The 23,797-nt window shown below is 41.3% G+C and overlaps 2 protein-coding genes and 1 long non-coding RNA gene across 4 annotated transcripts in view; 2 read left to right on the plus strand and 1 right to left on the minus strand.

The window, feature by feature from the left end:
• Positions 1 to 5,240, minus strand: part of LOC110084486 (uncharacterized) — an 18,042-nt gene extending 12,802 nt beyond the window's left edge. Inside the window, exon 1 of the long non-coding RNA XR_012085485.2 lies at positions 5,100 to 5,240. This is a non-coding gene — a long non-coding RNA (uncharacterized LOC110084486). The remainder of the gene's footprint in view (positions 1 to 5,099) is intronic.
• Positions 5,089 to 15,223, plus strand: MTRF1L (mitochondrial translation release factor 1 like). 2 transcript variants are annotated; one of them, XM_020803338.3, is made up of 7 exons: positions 5,089 to 5,408; positions 6,219 to 6,298; positions 8,038 to 8,221; positions 9,370 to 9,533; positions 9,775 to 9,892; positions 11,155 to 11,291; positions 12,606 to 15,223. In XM_020803338.3, exons 1-7 carry the CDS (start codon positions 5,135 to 5,137, stop codon positions 12,819 to 12,821), a joined length of 1,173 nt encoding a protein of 390 aa, XP_020658997.3. In that variant the 5' UTR covers positions 5,089 to 5,134; the 3' UTR covers positions 12,822 to 15,223. The 2 variants fall into 2 exon arrangements, with proteins under 2 accessions (XP_020658997.3, XP_020659081.2); XM_020803422.3 differs by lacking the exon at positions 6,219 to 6,298 and having other exon boundaries at positions 5,272 to 5,408.
• A 1,052-nt stretch (positions 15,224 to 16,275) lies between these two features.
• FBXO5 (F-box protein 5) lies at positions 16,276 to 23,538 on the plus strand. Its single transcript, XM_020803999.3, has 5 exons — positions 16,276 to 16,569; positions 19,993 to 20,684; positions 21,602 to 21,692; positions 22,198 to 22,386; positions 22,616 to 23,538. The coding sequence occupies exons 2-5, from the start codon at positions 20,038 to 20,040 to the stop codon at positions 22,865 to 22,867; spliced, it is 1,179 nt and encodes a 392-aa protein (XP_020659658.3). The 5' UTR covers positions 16,276 to 16,569; positions 19,993 to 20,037; the 3' UTR covers positions 22,868 to 23,538.
• The last annotated feature ends 259 nt before the right edge of the window (positions 23,539 to 23,797 follow it).

The following is a 23,797-nucleotide window of genomic DNA, read 5'->3' on the forward strand; positions in this document are numbered from 1 at the left end:
TTTGTGCAGGCATAGCCGTGTTACTCTGTGCAAGCCAAAGAAACAAAACAAAACAAAAAATACAGAGGAAAAAAGCATGTGGCACCTTAAAGACTAACCATTATATTTTAATGTAAGCTTTCATGGACACATTCACTCTATCAGACATTAAGAAACAGAATGAAATGTAGAGCCACTCCTCACTTAGCAACTGAGTTCTGTTCTTAGGACTTGGTCATTAACCAAATTGGTCTATAAGCAAGGAGCTTGAAAGCAAAAGCAGGAAGGAGTTGAAGCCAGAGCTAGCTGGAAGAGCAGCAGCAGCAGCATTGCTGCCAGCTTGGTGAAAAAAACAATTGAGAGCCATCAAGAGCCACAAGGGGCAAGAGGTCCACTTTCTGGATGGTTTGGTGGCAGAATGAGGCAAAGACTGAGAAAGGGGATTCCTTCCACTGGAGAACGTGTTGCAAGTCCAAACAGTCATTATAGAAGTGCTGTAGGTCATTAAGTGAGGAGTGGCCGTATATGAAACATCAGGAAAAACATCAGTTTCACATTCTAAATGTTCATTGGTTACATGCAGTAAATAGGCCTAATAACTGCATGTAACCTATGAACATTTACAATGTGAAACTGATGTTTTTCCTGATATTTCATATACATTTCCTTCTGTCTCTAAATGTCTGATGAAGTGGACGTGTCCACAAAAGCTTGCATTAAAGTATAATGGTTAGTCTTAAGGTGCCACATGTTTTTGTCTTTTTTTTTTTTTTTTTGGTCTTGTTTCATTTTGTTTCTTTTGATTTTGCTTGCACAGAATAACACTGCTATAGAAGATAGCATGTTTTCTGCAGCTCCAGAGGGTGCAACCAGAAGTAATGAATTTTAATTTCAGGAATGTAGATTTCCAGAACATTAAGACTCAACATTAGGAACAAGTGAGAGTGGTTCAGCCCTGGAATGGACTATCCTGTAGTGAGGTGGATTCTGCAATATTTATTCATTTATTTATTTAACTTATATGCCGCCCACTCTACCCAATGGTCTCTGGGCTGCTTATAAGTTTTGGAGATATTCCTACAGAGGCTGGATGAACACCTGTCGCACCTTTCATTGTAGGCATCCTTCAGTCTCGAGAGACTATGGTAACGTGCTCTGTATGGAGGACTTGGAACAGCGTCTACTGTGGCTGAGAAGGCCAATAAAAGAGTGACAATTCCTTCCACACTGAAGACAAATACAATCTGTCCCCTGTCCAGCTCCCTGATTTTGCTGGTTTCGGGACAGCCTCTTTGCCTAGGCCTGCTGGACAAGGGTCTATTCAAATTGGGAGAGGCTGTGATGCACCGCCTGCCTCCAGGCTGAACGCTCAGATGTCAGGGTTTCCCATCTGTTGAGGTCCATTCCTAAGGCCTTCAGATTCTGCTTGCAGCTGTGGTCTCCCTCTGGGGTGCTTTCCCTGCACTAATTCTGCATACAGGAGATGTTTTGGAATCTGACCGTCAGCCATTCTCACGACATGCCCAGGCCCACGCAGATGTTGCTGTTTCAGCAATGTATACATGCTAAAAATTCCAGCTCGATGTAGGACTACTCTGTTTGGAACTTTGTCCTGCCAGGTGATACCAAAAATGTGTTGGAACATATTCGGACTCAGAGGCAAAGAACAAAAAAGTGTCTTCTAGACTGTCGCCCCCCCCCCCACTTGTGGGACAACCTGCCCATTGAGATCCACCTCGCACCCTGGCTGGATGGGTTCAAACAAGCATTGAAGACTTGGCCCTTCCGCCGGGCTTTCCCCGAGTATTAGGTTTTTGAGATCTCAGCCTTCCTTTTGCCATCATTTTTGCCATTATTTTCATCATCCTTTTTACCACCTTCATTGCCATCTGTTTTAATTTATCATGATGGTTATTATATTTGTTGAATGTATGTATTATTTTTTTTCCTGTTTGATATTGTACTGTTTATCTTGTTGTTAGCTGTCCAGAGTGGCCTGATTGCCAGATGGTGCAGGGTATAAATCCAATAAATAAATAAATGTGTGCTGTCCTCTGAAGATGTCGGCTACAGAGACTGGCAAAACGTTAGGAAGAACAACCTTCAGAACATGGCCAAAGAGCCCGAAAAACCCACAACAACCAAATAAATAAATGGTTCATGAGTTGTTGGAGCTCTTCAGCAGAATGAGCAACAACACCTTTATAAGTCTTTGATGTGACAACAGCTTTCGTTGTCCATCTGGAAATCACTAACCACCACAGAGTCACATTGCTCCGGCTTTTCCCCATGACGGTGGAACAAAGGCCAGCAGGATCCCGGGAGACCGGCTTGACGCCGCGACAAGACAGCAGCAGGAGGACGGAGCTCTGTCCTCTGGGCTGAATTCTGACCTGTTTGGGACACCCCACGGTGTCAAAACCACCCCGAAGAGGTGGTGAACTGGGGGGGAAGCCTGTTGATCACGGGGTGGGGGTGGGGGTGGCGGTCATCCCTGTTTGATCCAGTAAACTCCCTAATCAGCCAACGGGCAGAAACAAAAAGCTAGGAAGCTTGCTTGCAAGTCGTCGGCAGCCGGCAATAAGAGAAGCAACAATCAGCTATTCAACATCAGTGTTACTATCGGGTGAGATATATTTTTACAACTAATTGCTTATGATTACCCCTGAAGAAGATAATTCCTATATAAATAAAAAGGAATCTCCTATCAATCTCATCAATCATAGAGTGGCAGAAAATCTGGAGAAAGGGATAGTTGATGCAAAGAAAATAATTTAAAGATTAATGGGACATTAACTACTAATTTAATTACATTTAAAATATACTTTAAGAAGATTATAATTTGGCATTATAAATCTTAAGAAATTTTCTCGTAAGTTGTTACGGGTTAAGTCTGGAGTTATCTTATGTTTTGACTACTTGAAGTCTTTTGGCATAATGTCCAGAACAGTGACCTTGAGCACTCTGCTGCTGTTTAAAGATTGGAAACCTGTTATTTATTTCTTTTTGATTTTTTCATGCCTGGCTGGAACATAGACAAATTAACCCTAAAGCGGATCTTTTTAAACTGTACTTTGGGGATTAGTATATTGGGCCAAAGTTAACTTTTTGGAACAACATCCAGGGACTTGGAATTCCAGTTTTGGCCGATGCAGAATTGTGGGAACTAGGCTACCAGGACATGGATACAAACACTGAATTGGACTGTGATATTTGGGGGTTTTGAACCTCGGTTCAGGCCTATTTGGCCAAAGTAGATGCTCTGAAACTGCCCCAGGAGCTGGAAGTGTTTGTGTTTGACTAACTGGCGTAAACCTGTGGGAATTAGGCCATCAGACCGTGGATACAACCATTGCATTGTACCTTGATACTTTGCAGGTTTAAATCTTGGTTCAGTCCTATTTAGCCAAAGTGGACTCTTTGGACTGACTCTGAAGACCTGGAATATCTGTTTAGCTGGCATCAACTTGGCAGGGATCAATTAGGACACAGATAGAATCATTGAACTGGACTGTGAGGCTTGGGAGCTTCGAATCTTGGCTTAAGCTCTTGGGCAGCTGGAAGAGAATGGCACAACAAGGACAATTTTGGAATGAAACAAAATCTACCCTTCAAACAATACTAGAAATAGTGAGATCCCACTATCAAGAAGCAAAATTATTCAATGAACATCTGAAGAATTATAGTCAACAAGAGACAGGGAATAATGAAGAAGGAAATGAGACTATGTCGGATGATGTATGCAAATCCAAAGAGGAGCTGGAGGAAATTAATGGGGAAAACCTAAGAGAAACATCTTCAATCTTGGATCCGAGGAGAGTATTAAGGGAAGACAAGGGGAGAAAATCAGCAAAATTAATTTTTAAAAGCCTTGAAGATTTATTGAAGATAGACCAAGTGCATAAAGATCTAGTGAAGATAAATCAGATGCACAAAATGGTTTCAGAGGGCATGAAAGATGGCAGAATGCTTAGAGAGACAGAAACAAAAAGTGAAAAAAGAGAAATAAGAGAGGGAATTACTTAGAAAGATGAAAAAGGGAAAAATAGGAAGGGGCCCCTTAATGTTGAAAAACGTGTATATATTTAACTTCGGGAATTGTAAAGGAGCATATCCTTTATATTAAAAAGGAGAATTAAATTGAAATAAGGGAGCTCTTACCAGGGTAAAGATATAATATGGTGGCTTTTCTTTTTAGGTAAATTAAACTAGATATAAGGTTGGGGCATGGCTCTGGAACTTTTATTAAGAATGTTATTAGAGGATCTTGAGAATATTGTACACTATGAAAGTAATATTATGATAGTAACCATATTATATACTAAAATACGTACATGAATGGTTTGGATGTTTGAAAGATGTCTGGAATTTGGGGGGGGGGACAACTGAAGACACTGAGATGTAAAAAACAAATAATTGTGAGCAAATCATGTAACACGATGTTTGACAAGCACAAATTAAATGTAGATAGTGTGAAAAACTAATAAAATGTTGTTTTTTAAAAAAGGCCAGCGGGATCCCACCTTTCTCGGGTACCCTCAAAAGGAACGAGCGACCTCAGTATTAATAACGTGTCTTGACACGGACCCACCAGTAGGGGGCGCTTTGCGAGCGAGGAAAAAGGGGGACATCCATTTCAACCGCCTCTCGTCAACCGAATCGCTTCGGCTTTTCCGGGGGGGGGCGGGGGAGGGAGAAACTAAACGGAAGGGAACTAATGGTATGAGATCAAGAAGACACCGACTGAACAACCGTTCCTTATTGAATATGCAAGAGAGCCCGTGCCAAAAAATAAAACACGGCAAAGAAAAGGCGGACACCGTAGATGCAAGTTCCGGGACAGGGTAACCCAAATGTTGTTGGACTACAACTCCCGGAAGCCTTCGCCACCAGCTCTGCTGGCCAGGATTTCTGGGAGTTGTAGTCCAAAAAAACACCGGGATACCCAAGTTTGGGAGCCCCTGCTCTATAGGTAGTCTGCCCTTCTGTTCCTCACACAGGAGCCTTCAAATGGTAACCCGAAGTGACGAGTGTCTGTACTTCCCCTCTTTTTTTCTATCTCTATGAGAGCGCGCGCGCAGAGCCCTCGGCGTCTCTGAGGGCTTCAGGAAGAGACTCGCCTCGTGACCGGAAACGGAGAGTCCTTGTCCTTGGTATGCGGTGGCGCCTGGCGCGGGGTCTCTGGCGGCTGCGGGGCGGGAGCGCTTCCTTTGCCCGCCTCTCCGCGGCTGGGCTCCGATGGCCGACCGGGCGTTTGCTCAGCAGCCATCCGGCCCTGGGCAAGCTGTTCGAGATGCCGGCCCTGCAGCGACTTCTAGACCAGCAGCAGGAGGGGCCGGGCGGGGCCTCCCCTCAGCTGGCCGCGTGCGCCCGCCTCTTGCGGAAGAAGGAGCAGGAGCTCCGCGACACCGAGCGCTTGGCCCGCGAAGGTGAGAAGGCGGGGGAGGGGTGGGTGGGCCGGGCGCTCGCTGTTCCCACGTGGCAGCGTCACTCCGGGGTGTGGATGGGCAGCTGGTTCGCTGGCACAGCCGGTGGTGGGGGTGGGGGGGGGAGAGGGATTATGGGAATTGACGTCCCAAACAACATGTGAGGGGGCCACCAGTTGCCCATCCGTGACATACCTCAGCAGAACAAGAGCCCTGCTGGATCAGGGCGAGAGGCCTGTCTGGGCCAACATCCTGTGCCACCCAGATGGGGCTTGGAAGCCCACCAGTGGAGCGGAAAGGCAGCAGATCTCTCCTGCTCGGCCATTTCTGGGCAACTGCTATTGAGAGGCATGTCGGCTGGAGATCTTCACTGGATAGCGGCTTTGGTAACATTCTTGATCGCTGAGACTTAAAACATCTGCCTCTGGAGCAAGTTCCTGCATTTCATTTTCTGACAGGCAAACGAGTATCAAATAATAGAGCATCTAGGTGGTAATTGGAGATTTCGTACTTAAATTGCTTGGCCGTATAGAAGCCGCAATGCAGTGTTAAATATGTGAACTTGAAGTGTTGTGCCATCAAGCTTACTGATCCAGGCCAAAGACCTGTCTAGCCTGTTACTGGCTTCTGAGCGGCATAAGCATATGGGTGATGGGCACAAGAACCCGCCAGAAAATAACACTGGAAACCTAGCTTGTGAATAGAATTCTGGCTGTAAGCCTAAAAACAAAGCCTGCATTATCTGTATGTTTGTATATGCCTAAAATATTGAGGCACTATAATTTTGATAACAATATATTGTACTGTTCCTAGATGAAAATGAAGATATGCAGAAGCTTGCAGAAGAGGAAGTTGCTTCCTGTCTTGAAGAGATAGCAGAACTAAAAAGACAGGTATGCTGCTTTGAATGATATGTATAGGTACCATTCCTGAAGCACAAGGTATAAATTCAAGCCTAAATATACTTTGGTCCTACCAGCAGACAGAGCAAATTTAAAGCTGCATGCTGCACTTCTCCTTCCTTCACTTCTTGCATATACAATATATCTTATCTTTTATATACTGTATATATAAAAGCTCTACAAAAAAAGCTCTACAGAGAACCATTAAAATTGCCCAGAATATCATCGGGCTCCAGCTACCAACCCTGGATGACATCTTCACATCCCGCTGTCTGAGGAAGTCACACAGCATCCTGAGAGACTCTTCCCATCCTGCTTATAACTTTTTTGAACTGTTACCGTCTGGCAGAAGATATAGAACAATTAAGAGTCGGACCACACGTTTTCTAAATAGTTTTTATCCTAGAGCTATAATTGCAATTAATAATGAGCTTAAAGACCACCAGTAGTGAATAATTAGTTGGATTGTGTTACTTGGCCTGAGGTGTAGATGTTTGTATTTTTAGTGGGGGACTTCTAGTGGGTGAGGAGTGTTTGGGGAATGTTATGTGTGTGCATGCGTCTGGTCTCTGGGTGTCTGTGAATTTCGTTGTATGGGTATATGACAAGAAATTATTATTATTATTATTATTATTATTATTATTATTATTATTATTATTATTATTATTATTATTATTATTATTATTATTATTATTATTATTATTATTATTATTATTTACTCAAGTAAAAGCCTAGCATTTTTTTGATGAAAACGCACCCCCTCAGCTTATACTTGAGTCAGTGTCAAAATTACATGTATGGCCCTGCAGTGCGGATGTTCTCCAGACTCCCCTGCTCATCTATGGGTGCTAGCAGCCTCTGTGGGTGGTATGATGACCCAGGTTAAGTACACTGCATTTCCTCTTCCAGGACACTCCCGTCCTCCTCCTTCTCAATATTCTATGTGCCCACCTTCCTTCTCCATCTTCTGTCCAACCATCTCATCCTCTGTCATCCCCTTCTCCTCTTGATTTCACACTTTCCCAACATCAGGGTCTTTTCCAGGGAGTCTTCTCATGAGATAGCCAAAGTATTGGAGCCTCAGCTTCAGGATCTGTCCTTCCAGTGAGCACTTAGGGTTGATTTTCTTCACAATGGATAGGTTTGTTCTCCTTGCAGTCCAGGGGACTCTCAAGAGTCCTCCAGCACCACAATTCAAAAGCATCAATTCTTTGGCGGTCAGCCTACTTTATGGTCCAGCTCTCACTTCCATACCTCGCTACTGGAAAAAACATAGCTTTGATTACGCGGATCTTTGTCAGCAAGGTGGTGTCTTTGCTTTTAAAGATGCTGTCTAGGTTTGTCATTGCTTTCCTCTCAAGAAGCAGGTGTCTTTTAATTTCATGGCTGCTGTCACCATCTGCAGTGATCATGAAGCCCAAGAAAGTAAAATCTGTCACTGCCTCCATATCTTCCTCTTCTAATTGCCAGGAGGTGTAGTATGTAAATAAATACATACTTATTCACTTAAAATCCAAAGAAACAAAACAAACCCAAGACAAAAACATGTAGCACCTTAAAGACTATTATATTTCAACATAGGCTTTTGTGGATATGTCTACTTTGTCAGACATATGGAATTTACACTTAATACATTGGTGTGTAAAATGTTCCAACAAAATATGTAATAGGATAAGGTTAACCAAATGAAGTTTTATTTGGGTAAAAGGCATTCTTTTTATGCATTGCAGATAGTATCACTTTTGATTCCTTTGGAGAAAACTGACGAAAGTGATCTTATCCTGGAAGTGAGTGCTGGTGTTGGAGGGCAAGAAGCCATGCTCTTCACTGCAGAGTTGTTTGACATGTACCAACGCTATGCTGCATATAAAAACTGGCATTTTGAAGTCCTGGAATGTGCTCCCACTGATATAGGTAATACTAATGGCCCTCTTTTTTCAGCATTTTAAGAGATAGGGAAGAAACATAAAGTGTATTATGCTTGCTGGAAATATCTTTAGACCTTTTCCCTTGTGAGAAGAGTGGATGTTGCACACAATGTTATGTCCGTGTTTAAACAGCGGTGTACACATATCTAGGTAACCTAGTCCAGTCCGGTTTTTAAAATATGTATATACTGCATTTTTGAAAATCTGCAAAAGAACATACATCCTACAACAGCTTCAGATTAATTAGATGCATTCTACATTATTCACCAGTAAACAGTTGGTCAACTGCTTTGTAGTTAGGTTCCTTTTCCACTTCCCTGTTGGGACTACTTGATCAGATTAATCTATTTTTTTTACATTATTTACAAAGTCATATAAAATTTTATGCTTTAATTATACCAACCATTGGTTACAGATACACATTCTATTGGACCTTAAAGGGCAGGAAGTTTTATTTTTTTATTTGACATAGGCTTTTGTGAACTGCAGTCCACTTCACCAGTGGTTGTTGCACTTTATCCGGCCTGATGGGTATGCCATGCCTTTGGCTATATAGCCACCCTAATTCAGTATCTAACTTATTACTGGCAAGAATCCAATTGGAGATTTATCCCAATACACATGTAATTACATAAATTGTGGTGGTAAATTGTGTCTAAAAGTTGCCATTCATATTCGCAGCCATTTACCAAGTTAGCTCCCACAAGGATTTAGGTCAGTATATGTAATTGTTTATGTTCAAAAACAAATTGAGAAGCTTTAAAACATATTTCTTTAAAGAGTTTATAGTCTGGCCTATATTACCGGATCATAGGGCAGATTACAGAGCTGTATAAAATTATTTTAAAATGTAAAACATTTAAAACAATTTAAAATTAAAAGTTTAAAACACTGCTTTAGCATTAAAACCATTATAAAACATATGCAGACCACAATTCTCAATCCCAAAAGGCTCTGATAAATATGTTTTAACTTGACATCAGTGTTGGCACCAGTTGAGCCTTTCAGCCTTCCATAGTTGAGATGTTATGACTGAGGAAGTCTAAGCAATCAGAATAAAAACACTTTAAGGAATAATCTCTATTGGATTGTACTATGTGGCTGCTTTTATGGAGGTATGTTTTTATGTTTAAGGTGGTTTGAGACTTGCATCTGCCAGTATAGGAGGCTTTGAAGCATTCAGACAAATGAAGTATGAAGGAGGAGTACATCGTGTACAGCGAGTGCCTACAACAGAGAGGCAAGGTCGCATGCATACCAGCACAGTGACTGTAGCAATATTGCCACAGCCAAAAGAGGTATCATGTTGTTAACTAAAAGTACTGTACCTGATCAAGCATTCACATTCAGATATACTCTTTTTGTACTCTGCACATGTTTGGAAAAGGAGGGCTGATTGTTTCAGAAGACGGTGATATAAAATATATAATATCTCACAGTACAAATCTATGAACTAGCTGGTTGAAATAAGTATGAATTTTAACTTAACTGTTCTTAGTTTACAAAGACTAAGCAAACAGTGCCTCTTTCCCATTGCAGATAAATCTGAGAATTAATCCTAAAGATTTACGTATTGAAACTAAACGAGCCAGTGGAGCTGGTGGTCAGCATGTAAATAAAACTGACAGTGCAGTACGAATAGTCCATATTCCCACAGGTAGGTTATACATTATTTCAGTATTAGTGAAATGTTTTCTTAGAGATTGTTGTTTTGTTATACCTGAAAACTAAGTTGAGCATTGCTTAATAATAGTAAACATGATTTCTATATAGAAGGTCTCAGCTGTCAGTAATATGCTCACTTGAACAATCACCTCTGCACTGTGAAATGCTGAAGAACTTCTTTTAGTCCCAAGGCCATTTTGTGGCCCTATAGAGTTCCTCCACCATTGCTGATACACACTTTTGCACAAAATATTTTGCTTTAATTAGTTTATTATTATTATCACTATTATATTTTCCAACCATTTTTCATTGGTAAGGGACATTATGGGGCACCAAGGCTCACAAGAGTTTCCCATCCTTAGAATAAACAGAAGTATGGGCTGATAAAGCCAGCGAAACTGGCTGATATGGGCCCCTCTTTTCTTTGCCACCTTTGGATAGGCTTGCAGTGTCTGGAGGCTTTGTGGCAGGTGTCACAGAGAACACTCAGGTCAGAAGTAAGTGGGAGAAAATATGGAAGACGTTTTCCACCCAACCCCACACCAGGGTCTCTTTTCCACATCAGTTGTTCAGATGGATAATTTTAGGAACAATTATGACTTCTGTGAAACATTTGTTGTTAAGTCGTGTCCAACTCTTTGTGAGCCCATGAACCAGAGCACACCAGGCCCTCCTGTCTTCCACTGCCTCCCGGAGTTGGGTCAAATTCAAGTTGGTAGCCATCTCGTCCTCTGTTGTCCCCTTCTCCTCTTGCCCTCACACTTTCCCAACATCAGGGTCTTTTCCAGGGAGTCTTCTCATGAAACATTGTTTCTGTGAAACATTGCCCCTTGTGAAATTACTGAAATCCTTTATAACATAAGGCTTTGCTCACTTAAATGTGTAGTATGAATATTCTTTTGTAAGAGGAATGCTGCATTGGAGAAAGATAATTCCCATGTGTACTTTGGATTATGACACTCATATTTCTATGTCTAAAACTAACAGTGCTGTCTTATACATGTCTATATAGATGCAAGTAACATTGAGCCAGATACGGTTTATTCATGGTAATTGTTGCAATATCGCAGCCTTAGCCATTTATACTGATAACTGTGTAGTCCTATGCTGGGGAATAAATTCCATAAGAAGTATTCCAATTTAAATTTGGGTTACATCTTTGCCAAGTGTGCTTGTTAGAGCTGAGTTGGGTTTTGTCCATTTCTTAATTTAATTTGCTTGGAACTTTTATCCACATTTCGCCATGAACTATAGGAGTGGTATCTGAATGTCAACAAGAAAGATCGCAGATTAGAAATAAAGAAATGGCTATGCAAGTCCTTCGTGCTAGATTATATAATCTCAAACTTGAAGAGGAATCGTTGAAGAGAGAAACTTCCAGAAAGATTCAGGTAATATTTCGTTTATTCTTCATCCATATATTCTTTGTGTCTGTAGGCTGAGCTTTATTTTTCATATAATAACTGTTTGCAGCCTACTTAGTGAGAAGATATGAGCCAATGATGGTAATTGGATGGAAGAATGATGGAGATGTAATGAAGTGATACACAGGGTGAAACTTGGAATCAGTCTAGTGCAGTAGTTAAGAGTGCAGGGCTAGGACTTGGGGACCTATGTTCAGTTTCCCAGTTATTCATGAAACTGAGTCAGTGAACTTGGTTCAACCACAGTCTATCAGCATGACCTATTTCACAGATATATTATGAGAATAAAGTGGGGGAAAGCAGCATAAATGCTGCCTTAAGCTCATCAGAGGAAAGGTGGTATATATATCTATGTAACGAAGAGGTAAATAATATTAATAGGAATTGTGAAGGAGACAAAAGTCTTTTTTTGGGGAAAGATGCTATTCAATTGATATGCTGGTTCTGTAATTTTGGGGAGTATTTTCTTTGGAGACACTTGAAACTGTTGATCTCTATATGCGCAAAACTCTGCTAATCTCCAAGGAACAAGAGGATGCTGGTTTCTCTCCATATTTTACCAAAGGTGCTTATCAGTGCCAGTGGACCTTCATTTGTGTTTCCTTTCCCAATAGTTAGATTAGTTGAGAGAAATCACAGCTCAGTTTGTTAGATGGAGAAATACTGTAAAAAGTGCAATACGTGTTCCTGTAAAAAGTGCAACACATGTTCTATATTTATAGCATGTGCTACCTTTTAACAATAAATGTAATGAATAGGCTTATAAACTTTTCCAGAGATGGAAAAAAGGAGTCGGCTTAAACCAGATATCCCACCTGTCTGTGTCCTTTAGTTGAACATTATAGACTGAAAGCTCTTCAGGACAGGAGCTTGTTTTCTGGGTTTTGTGTATTCATTTCATAAAGGGATATAAATGCAGGAACAGGTGATATTTTTATTGGACCAGTAAAGAAATAAAACAAAAAACAAACAGCAAGCTTTCTATGATGTACGTAATTGAAAGCTCACTGATTGTTTTTTGTTTGTTTGTTTTATTTCTTTAGTGGTCCAATAAAGGTATCATCTGTTTCTACGTTTGTATTGTTTGGGGGACCACTTAGCCTTTTCCTGATTTTTTTCATAAAGGAATATGTATGGTGAGGTTATGTATCCTTTGTTTCTGAAAAGTAATATATAATTCTCCTAGGGAAGGAGAAATTATATTGCTTCAATTGTTGACCTTGCATATTCATATACAGTATGTGAATAATGTGCTGATCAGATTTCTCTTGTTCTGACTAGATTGGGACCAAAGGAAGGTCTGAGAAAATCAGAACTTATAACTTCCTCCGGGATCAAGTTACTGACCACAGAATAAGCAGATCAGTACACCGCATTGAAAAATTTATGTTGGGAGAAGAACTACTAGATGAAATGATACAGGCACTCAGAGAATATGCTAATTATGAGGCTTTAATGGAAGTTATTTCAGCAAATGATCCAGCAAAGCAGAGGTGATCTTGTGAATCTCTGGTATGGAAATGCATCCAAACTGGTTTGTGGCAAGCACATTTGCCTGGACTCACCTCTTTTAAAAGTGTCTCTGATTATGAAAACGGGCCAAGTTTGCATATTTCTAAACAGCTGTTTAGAAGATGACGTGATGCTTTGGGAGAGACACTGCTGCTTCAGGTAGAGAATATTAAGCAATCTTTCACTTAGACTTGATTCTAGCTTTGTTTCCATTCTTGAGTCAGCAGTGGTGCAGAAATACAGAGCGGACCTTATTCTTATTCATTATTAAAAACAGAAATTTAATATAAACTTTGCCATGTGTAAATGAAAGTGTTCCTTTAATCCACAGTAGACTGAAAGATTGTCTTGGCAGAAGTTGGTGACAGGGTTTAATGTATCCATTTAATGTCCAAAGTGGGTTTATCCATTTCTATTTCTCACCATGCTCCCTGCAGCTACCTCCCACAGGGTCCGAAGGGTCTTCAGCCTCAAAAAACAGAAGTTTAAAGAGCACAGTAGAAAAGGGAGATCAGTAATAATCACCTCCCATGAACACACAATTATGCCAATAAGAATGCTGCCAGTGGGAGCAAAGCCCAGATTAATCATACTCAGTGCTGTAACAAAGCTAAAGTGTGTTATCACACTTGAAAATTTAATCTAAAACTTTGAATTTTATTTTTGTTTTCTATGGGTTTTCCAAGTTAAGTATGTTTATAAATATAATTTCTGTGTTGTAAAACTTCCATTTATAACACCTCTGTTCATAGTATTTGGGGTGTTTGCCTCTTCATGTTATGTTAAAAGTAGTTTATTTCAGGGTCTAAACCTATTTGTGTAGAATCCTGGCATAGTTATGTCCCAGTGTACCAAGCTAATGAGCAAAGTGAACTGTGTTGAATAGCTCATTATCTGAACAGTTTTTCATGCTTCAGAGTGTACTGCTTTTCCTGATGGGTTACTCTAGCTTTTTTTTCTTTCATTCCCCTATCTGCTTGTCCAATGAAAATTATACTCATTAGCTGAAATCCTAATGCTTTGTTACACAGACAGAAGGTAAATAGTGTAACATTGACTTGCATCTAGCAAATACCACATCATTGCTGTGATTTTTGAATACACAGTTGAGAATCCCATTAAATGGTATTGTTTTGCTAACTTTTATTTGCATTTGCCAGTTGAAAACCTGTATGCTACCAAAATACTGTTAGCATAATCATCCAATCAAATTATCTTTTATCAGAACAGAAAATGAATCAAACATTACATTTGCACATTGTATTTTTCAACACAGTCAGCAGTGTGATTCCTGTCCTGTTTCCAGTTGCATATATCTCATTTCCATAAATTATGTAGAGATTGAATGTAGACTTTTTGTTGCCAGATTCTAAACAAATTGTGCTTATATTTTAGCTGCACACTGGCAACCAGAATCCTACTGGATTTGCGCAGTGTAAACTCAAAATTGTATAACTGGTGCATGCAGTCATTCCAGCTGTTTGCATTCAGGAATATCCAGGTCACCCTCTCCAATGCATGCACAGGTACTGAACAACCAGAAACATGTGAAAAGTCTTCTTTACATATTTAATATTTTGGACTCTGGCCAGTGTCTCTCCTAAGTTTAAAACTTGGACATCAGTTGCATGTTCAAAGGTAAATGCCTATTAAGAATCCTGAAGTAGAGTAAAATGTCTTAAAATTAAAGCTTTACATAAGCAAGTTCTCAAAATGACAAATTCAGGTCCTAGGAGACCAAAACAGAAAGATTAAAAATGTAGTTGTGGTCATGAACTACATTGGGGGTTCTGGTTAGCCACTATTTGAATGTTGACTTCATGAGCTTTCAGTTTGTTCTAGCACTATTCTTTGCATCTCTTAGTTAAACATTTTAGAAGTACAGAGAAAAACTATACTGTCAGTATGATAGCTTGAGCTATTTTTATAGCATTGTGTACTGTATATATAGCACCTTGGACAATGGGTATGGCAGCCTGTGTAGTCATGGGCAAGCTGCACAGTTGCAGAATGCCCTCAGAAGAGAAGGGTAAACCACTTCTGCATATTCTCTACCTGGAAAACCCTGAAAAGAGTCACCATAAATCAACTGACTTGACAGCATGCAATTATTATTACAGTATTTTGTTATCTGTGGCAACATTTCATGATAGCTAAGCCAAAGTCTGGGAAGACAGGTTCTTAAAAAAATAAAGTGACACAAGGCTTGTTTTTTGTTTGTTTGTTTGTTTTTAAATTCAGGCTGAAATGTCTGCCTGCTTGGAAATGGTAAACACTATTTCAAGTTTGAGGTTAATTGTGCCTTGTAGTGTGAACAAAATATTATTGCAAAAGTTTGTCTGATTATACTGTTTTAACTTAATAAATATATTTTGCATAAGGCCCCAGGAAGGACTGATATTTTGTGTAAGTTTTGATGGAAATGCTCAAGATGTATAAAATGGCATCATTTAACCAGTATTGATTTAGAAGTGCAGGGAAGTCTGTATCTCTGGAAGGCTGTTGAGTTCAGTGGGACTTCTCCCAGATAGTCATGGAATTACAATCTAGACCTAAAAGAGATTCCATCAAAATAGACTTTGAACATTTGACCTGAAAATAAAACACTACCTAAGTGCATACCACATTTATTCAGAAAGCCCTCCTGATTTCATATATAGGAGGTTGGGAGCACAGGTAAGGGTGTCTGCAGTAATAATAGGAGTGGGGGAAGCAAAATGTATTATGGATTGCTGACCCAATAGGAGTGGGGGAAGCAAAATGTATTATGGATTGCTGACCCGACAATAGTGTTTACTGTCAGGTCAAATACTGTGTGTATTTAGGATGGCGGGGTGAGGAAAGAGATGTTCCTCTTCTGTGCGAACATGTGAGCGCTGGCGCTTGGTTTTCAGATATTATGGATGTTACAGCCTTAGTTTTAAGCTCCAACCCACAACGTAAACGGACAATAAGTTTCAAGTCAGGTATCTCTTTTCAGCAAGGCTTGAATAAAAGTGAGAAATTTTATTTCCCCGTTTTGATCGAGCTGGGGAGCGGGGTGGAAATGCGTTTTTGTCTCCTGTCCCGGGTGGGGTGGTCACTCGGTCAGTCGTAAAGCCCAACTTTCCCTTCCCCGGTAGCCTGAGAAAAGGCGCCAGGAAGCCTAGAAAGCGAAGAGGAGGCAGACAGCGCTCTCCTCACTCATCTCCTGCCCCGCGTCCTAGCCGCTCGCTCTCCAATGCCTAAGGTGGGCGCGAGACGACCGAGGTCCCTGGCCAATAGAATGGTGAGGGTCAAAGAGAGCGCGAGCTTCCTCGCCTTCCTGGGCAAGCGCCTCAGCCTCTCCCGCGTTCGGATGACGGGCGCGCCCGGCTAATGACATGTTTGCCCCTCCCATATTTGCTCGAGCCCTCGGCTTTAAATCTCTCAGCCGACGAGGGCAGCAGTCAAGGCAGGGTGGGAAGAAACGGAAACCCCACCTCCTGGCAGCCCAGCATTGGCCGCCGCCTCTCGCTTCTTCTTTATTGGTCGCCGGGTTCCACCAGCTCCTTCTAATTGGCTCGCCCGCTTTTGGATACCAGATTCAAATGTTTTCAGAAGGGGACGGGGAAAAAAGGAGTCCGCCTAAAGCAGGCAGAGGCTTGAGCGCCCGCCGAGATAAGAGAGAGGGACCCACGTTAGACCCACGTAAGGAGAACGGGGGAGCTAAAAAAAAGAGAAAGAAGTAGCGCCCGGCAGCCACGCTTTACAGGTACCGATGCTTGGTTAAGGGGGAAGTCGGGAAAGGGAAAGGAGGGCAGCACAGGAACCGCACGCCTTCCTCCTGTTTGCCCTGTCGAGGGGTGGTGGTGGTGGCTGGGATTGGGGGCGGTGGAGGTCTGGATTTCTCCCCCAAATCAGCCCTGTGAGGAGTGAGCGGGTCCTGTGGGGAAAGTGATCTTCCTCCCAATATCAAGAAGGGAGTGTGGGGGAGGAGGTTTAAAGGAGCCAAAGAGTGGAAAGAGCTGACGCTGCTGGGAGCCTGTCCCGCCGGCGGGAGAAACCTCGGGGTTCTCCCGCGCAATGACCAGGAGTGTGTCGGGAGCGATGGGGAAGGGGGGGGTCTAACAGTGAATTTTTCTCCGACCTCTCAAAATTCTAGGAGGATTCAGATTTTCAGAAGAATATCTTCCCACCATTCCAGCTCCCTCTGAAAGAAAAAACCCAGCCATTTCTCCCTCCCGCTTCTCCTATAATGCGGTTGTATAGAACACGCGTGGTGGGGAGTGACCCTTCGTAAAAGTTCACGCTTGTCCCGTCCCCCCCCCCCGCTCCCTTTTCTTTGACTCTTACCCTTCTCCGTTCCCGGGGGGGTTGGTGGCCACCAGCGCCTTGAGGACCCCCATCTTGTGAACGGCCGCGGGCGAGTTCATGGCTGCCTCCCTTCTTGAAGGCCAAGAGGGGCGCCAGGTTGGGGAGTGGCCGTGCGGGGGTTGGGGGGGGGGCTTTTGAGTACAGGATTCGGGTCCCATGAGGCTGTTGCCCCCCCCTTGCAATTCATCGCTGACCCAGAGAAACTGGCTATTGTGTGAATGGCGTGGCCTCCTTCCACAGAAGTAAGCGCGGGCTCCTTTTTGGCGCACTCGCTGCTCGTCTCTCCCGCCCTCCTTGAGGGAAAGGGCCCTTTTTTTCCCTCCCCCGGTCAAGCAAGGAGGTCACCGAGGCAGGGCGGCGGAGCCCACCGGGCCCAGGAAAGGCGGGAGGCGGGAATAAAGAGGGTCCCCTTTTCTGAGGCGATGGTGCCACGAGCAGAACTGCCTGTGCTCCCAGGCCAGGGAAGGGCGGGCGTCCCCCCACCAGCACCCCACACTACGTTTGGCTCAGACCCTGAGAGCTTCTAATCGGATCCACGGGGATGGTTCAAGTGTGGACAATACCCCCAGGATTACAAAATAGGGTGTAACTATAATGCTGCCTACATGTTTAGCCCAGGAATCTGTGATCCCTATCAAAATATATCTGTAACCTAACTCTTCCCCCACCTCACCCCCTTTAACACCCTCATTTGACAGGGAGAAACTTTGGGCTGTCACTGTTTCACAGTTAAGAGTCAAGAACCCCTTTCCCATCCACTTCATAGACACAGTAGATCTCCATGTGGTTTCTGCCCAGCCGTTTTTAGAGAAGCTTCCTCCTTGGGCCACGCTTGCTACTCAGGCTGATCTCAACAGTGTGAGGTCTTGCTATTTCTGAGTACTGTATCTCTTGCCGCCCAGCAAATATACCACAGCCCATCTCTTTCCCTTTATGCTGCATGTTGCATATTCTTAATCCAGCTTCAAATAATGACTTAATTCATAGTTCATTGTAGTGACTTAAGAAAAGCATCATAGTATAGGTAACAATACCTTCCCATTGACTTACATTCTTGGGACAAAGAGCACACGAATCTGTCTTGGAAGATGTGACACCCTCTGGAGCCAATTTGGGGGAAGGAGAGGCAGAGAACATCCATTGCAGGGACGGACATCTATCTGCATGACATTACATTTTGCCCAGCGTAATTATTGGGAGACACATTGTATAGTCTTGGAAGCTTATGCCTGGCCACTGCAGGTTCCATTGGAGAATAAGTATGCCTTGGAGAAAGGCTATTTCACCTTTCATAGCAGGATTCTTGAATGGGAATAAAACTCAAAGTAACTCTTGGAAGAGTGGGACAGTTTCCCGCAGTAGGTGAAATCCACTTTGTAGTGTAAACCAAATTGTAACTTTTCATCCCTTACTCCCTGGGAAACAGCACCCCTGCTGCAATTTTCTGGGTGTGTGTGTGTGAATTCCCCTGAAAACCACCTCAGGGTTATTTTGTTTACCAAGGAAGAACAAAGTTACAACTTATATTCCAAACAGAATTTCAGACAGTATCTAGCTGCATAAAAGATGGAACGCAAGGTCATATGGTTTGGCCATAGAGTTGCAAGTCTCTTCAAAGGTCATCTAGTCCAATTATCTGCCAGTGCAGGAAACCTGCTACAGTGGTGCCCCTCATGACGACGAAATCGCATCACGATGACTTTTGCGATCGCTATAGCGATTGCAAAATGATGTTTCCTATGGGGGATTTTCGTTTGAGGACGATTAGGTCCTTGCTTCGCAAACTGTTTGTTTGCAAAACGGCGATTTTACCGGCTCCGCAAAATGGCTGCCCCGTCTTTTCCAGACCCATGCTTCGCAGGGCAGCCATTTTAACAGCTGATCGGCGCTTGGAAAATGGCTTCCCCTATGGGTGATCTTCACTGGACAATGAGGTAATTTCCCCATTGGAACGCATTAAATGGGTTTCAATGTATTCCAATGGGGAATTGTTTTTCGCATGACGCTTAACAGTGATTTTCCTGGAATGGATTATCGTTGTCATGCAGGGCACCACTGTATGGTTACTTTGGTGATCATTTATTGTTTGCATATGAATTTCTAATGATAATGATTTTAACCTAGCAGGATATTAATCTATAATAACAATATGCTGTCCAGTCGATTCCAACACATACCTTATATAGGACTGCCTGGTTTAGTACTGATTCATTACAGTGCATGTGCTCAGGGATCCATTTTGTGATGCTTGATGGAGACTGTTCTACCTACAGGAGGTAGAACAGGGCTCTGGGAGACTTGAGCCCCTTTTTATGTAATTGCTTACTGTCCAACAGCAATGCTTCTGTGGTAGCTGGGTGGGGAACCAAAAATGGTTAAACCATTAGGCCATAATTCTGTTGGGTTATGTCAGTGGTTCTTAACCTTTGTTACTTGGATGTTTTTGAACTGCAACTCCCAGAAACCCCAGTCAGCACAGTTGGTGGTGAAGGCTTCTGGGAGTTGCAGTCCAAAACTCCTGAGTAACCCAAGGTTAAGAACCAGTGGGTTATGTGATCACAGTAGAGTAATACAAGAGTAACACACGGGGGATATAAGCTATGTTGTCAGCTATCAAATGTGCAGGCAACCATGCCTTTATTATACAGTCGGTCATGTGACGAGTGTGACAGATGGCAAAATGCAGAAAAATGCTTGAGTGATTGCCCTTCTGTGCATAGCAAAACCTAAAGTTTTGATCTCAGAATATAGTACCTTGCCTTCTTTGGCAATCGCTATATTATTTCAAGGCTAACATCTATATATCTTCTCCTTGTTTCAGGGTACAAATCAGAAAATATTTAAGAATCAACCCTAGCCTCTGAAAATGAAACGTGATATTAATTGTTACCATGTTCATTGTGGACTTTCACCATTAAAACCTGCTGAAACAGAGACAAGACCAGAAGCGTTCTCTACTGCTAATTACGATGAAGAGTTTTGTAAAGACTGTATTAAAGAGAGATTGTTGTATAGCACCCTGCACCATGAAAGCTACAAAAATGGCAGCATCAAAAGTGAAGAGAAGCCTATACATAACAAAGAAAACCAACAGGTGCCATGGAGGGATCCTGAGAGAGCCAATGAAATTGATAACACAAATGAGGATAGTGGATACTCTTCTTTATTGGGCAATCAGCAGGAACCAAGTGAACATGAGGACACTATACTATTGGCAGGAAATATTAGTAATACACCAAATCACACTTTCAGCCAGAAAAAAAATTTGCTTCCAGTCCTCCATTTTGAAGAACTTATCTGTTCAACTTTGAAAAAAACTAGTAGAAGAAATCTAAAGTCATGGGCTCTAGTCTTAGATAAGATGGCTTCCAAGCAAAGTATGGAATTTATGAATCTAATCGGCAAAAAAATGGGACTAGATAAGTTGGACATTCTTGGTGAACTGTTCCATGGGAAGTTCAGGCATCTTTTAGCAGCTATCTTAAAACATCTTGATTACATGGACTTGATAAAGTGAGTAAATAATTTCTGCTTTGAAAAAAATATATATTCTACAGTGTATTATCTCTTGAGGATTTTTGTCATGCTCGAGTGACCTTTTTCCCTTTTTGTTAATCATGTAAAATTACCTCATGAAGAAAATGAAGCTATGTTGGAGGACCTTATTTATTTGGGTGCTAATTGTTCATGCAGCATGTGCAGAAACTTACAATACAGTGGGGTCTCGACTTACGAACGGCTCGACATACGAACGTTTCGACTTACGAACCGCTCTCATAGGAATATATGGACTCGACTTACGAACTTAGATTTGAGTTACAAACTCTTTTTTTTTTCCTTTTTTTTAAAGCTAAGTCATCTTAGGTTAAAAGGAAAAAAGAAAAAATATCCCCCTCTAGTGGCAGAAGGCGGAATAGCAGCTTCCCATTAGTTTCTATGGACGAAAAGAGCAGATACGGATTAAATGGTTTTCAATGCATTCCTATGGGAAATGCAGATTCGACTTAAGAACTTTTCGACCTGAGAACTGCCTTCCAATACAGATTAAGTTCGTAAGTTGAGACCCCACTGTACTGTAAAGCACAGCATATACTATACATTATGAATTTTAGTCCAAACCTTTCTGACAACAGACAATTGAATCCAGTATAAAGCACATGGCAGATTCTTCTCAAACCTGCACATTGCTTGTCTTTAAGGAGGCATTTCTAAGATAAGCCCAAACAAGAGGGTGAAAGGGAAGAAAGTGCACATTCATGTATAATGATTAAAGACATTTGTAGATTTCTTAGGCTAGCCTGTGTTCTAGCCTAGCAGATCTACAAACATCCTTTTGAAATTATTCATTTAATTTACAAAGTAAAATTCTGTTTTGCTAAACAATGAGATTTGATATTACTTTCTGAACATAACTTGATTTGTTTTAACAGCATGGCTAAAGTGAGCACAACATGGAAAAAAATTATACAGGACGACAAGTGGGCTTTCCAGATGTACAACAAAGCAGTAAAACTTACTCTGGTAAGCTTTATAAATATGCCAAATTGTGTTGTTCTATAAGCTAGCTAAGTTTTAAGGGATGCATTTTAAGTTGCTAAAGCAATATAATATATTAACATTTGATAAAATAAGACCTGCCTTTACAGTATTTCAAATTATTATTTTATGCCCCATACCCCACCATCCCGGTGTTGCTCCACTGTTGGCTGAACAAAAATCAGTTGTCAGATTCTGGCATTGTTCCATGTTTATAATTGCTAAGATGGGAAATTGCTTTTACTTTGAATATTGATTTTCCCCCCTCCTTGGATTTCTCCTAAAACACTAATTCTTCAGTTCTATACATAACATTGTTGTTATGAAAATCAAATTCCTACATTCATCAATTGTTTTTGAGAGCCTTACTTTCTGAAGAGTTGGGCTTGTATGTTCCAAGAGTGTGAGCATATCATAGCATTCTATAATCTATCTTACTATTAATTTAAAAGCAAACTCAATTAATGCAAATCTTATTTTACCTTCGCAGAACAACAAAGCATTGTGTTCCAGAGAAGTTGATACAAGGGAATATGTTCTTCACAGAGAAGTGTTAAGTCATATCCAGAAGGTAGCAACTGTATCAGCCAGCTTTTCAAAAAAATCATCCACAGTGAAGGCAAACAGCCAGAGTAGCCGGAGTTCTTCCTCTTTCAGTCGACACATAATGTTTTCTGAGGTAACTAATACTTCTAATTCTGATTGGTTTCCAGCAGTCCAGGTACTCCTGCATTATTAGCACAATTTCCTGCTGTACTGGTCCCATATTAAACAACAATTAAACTTATGCAAATTTTGCAATGCTAAGTTTCTTTATAGATAGGTAAACAAGCTGATAAAGTAATGTGTTCCATCAGGTGTGACTTGATCCAAGAATAAATGTGCTTGTTGCTGTTTTCTTTGGACAGGTTGCAAAGACTTTGAAAAACACTGAAAGCCTGAAAGCTTGCCATCGCTGTGGTTCCCCTGCAAAGTACGATCCCAATCTCCAAAGAGCAACATGCATCCGTGAAGGCTGCAGTTTTGACTTTTGCACTAAGTGCTTATGCACCTACCATACTGCCAAAGACTGTGCAAGTGGAAAGTCTGTGAAACCACCCTCTACATCAGGACCCCTTCCTGGTACCAAAAAAAGCAAACATAATTTACGGAGGCTGTAATTTCTATGTCAAAAAGTTGTGCTAGTATATGGCCTGATTTATGAGCCAAAAAGAAATATGAAACTATAGGTTCATTATAACAGATTTTTTTTTAAAAAAAGATTTATCTTGGAAATTGTTTCCATGGTTATATTTTAAAAGCTGAATTTTAAAGAAATTCATGTCTTGATCTACCCTTTTAAAAAGGATATTCAGCATAAATTTTAAATCATATATGACTTACTTAGTTTTGGGGTGGGGAGATTAGCAGACTAGCTTGTCCTTTTGGCAAATAGATTGACAATGGAATTTCAGTAATTTGAGGGGAGGGTAAAATAAATCTGTTCTAAGGGATGAGGTTTTGTTTTAATGTACTCTTTATGTCTTTAAAAAACATCTTCAGAACTTCCTGCACTGGATGCAATAATGAACAATGGATATTAAATGTCTTGGACAAAATTTCCAGTTCGAAACATTTGATAACCTAGTTTCAATCCTTTCTGAATGCCCTGGATGTAACAGTTCTTGTAACTCTTTCTAATTGCTGAAATGGTAATGTCACTATCTCCTTTCATATCCTGATTGCTAGTCACACTTTTCTTATTCTCAAATCCTGTCTCTTGTGTGTATTTGTAAATACTTAAATATTTGTCTGTCTCTTTATGCTGAAAAATAAATTAAACTTTATATAATGGCTCAGTCCCGGCCATCTCTGCATGGACACAACTCTTCTGAAGAAGAGACATTTGCATCCCCCTTTTTCCGAAGATGGTCCTTGGAATATATGTACTACAAGGTGGTACCTGAGTAACTTGTAGTCTGGGATGCGAGGGAACAGGCTGAATTAGGAATCAGAAATTAAGTACCACGACTTGAAAACAATAACATTCAAAAGCTTTTAGCAGTGCTGTATAGACAATTTGAGTTGTGTCAGTGGGAATCGTATGCAGC

Source organism: Pogona vitticeps, chromosome 1 (genome assembly GCF_051106095.1).
Source record: "Pogona vitticeps strain Pit_001003342236 chromosome 1, PviZW2.1, whole genome shotgun sequence".
Taxonomy (NCBI): Eukaryota; Metazoa; Chordata; class Lepidosauria; order Squamata; family Agamidae; genus Pogona; species Pogona vitticeps.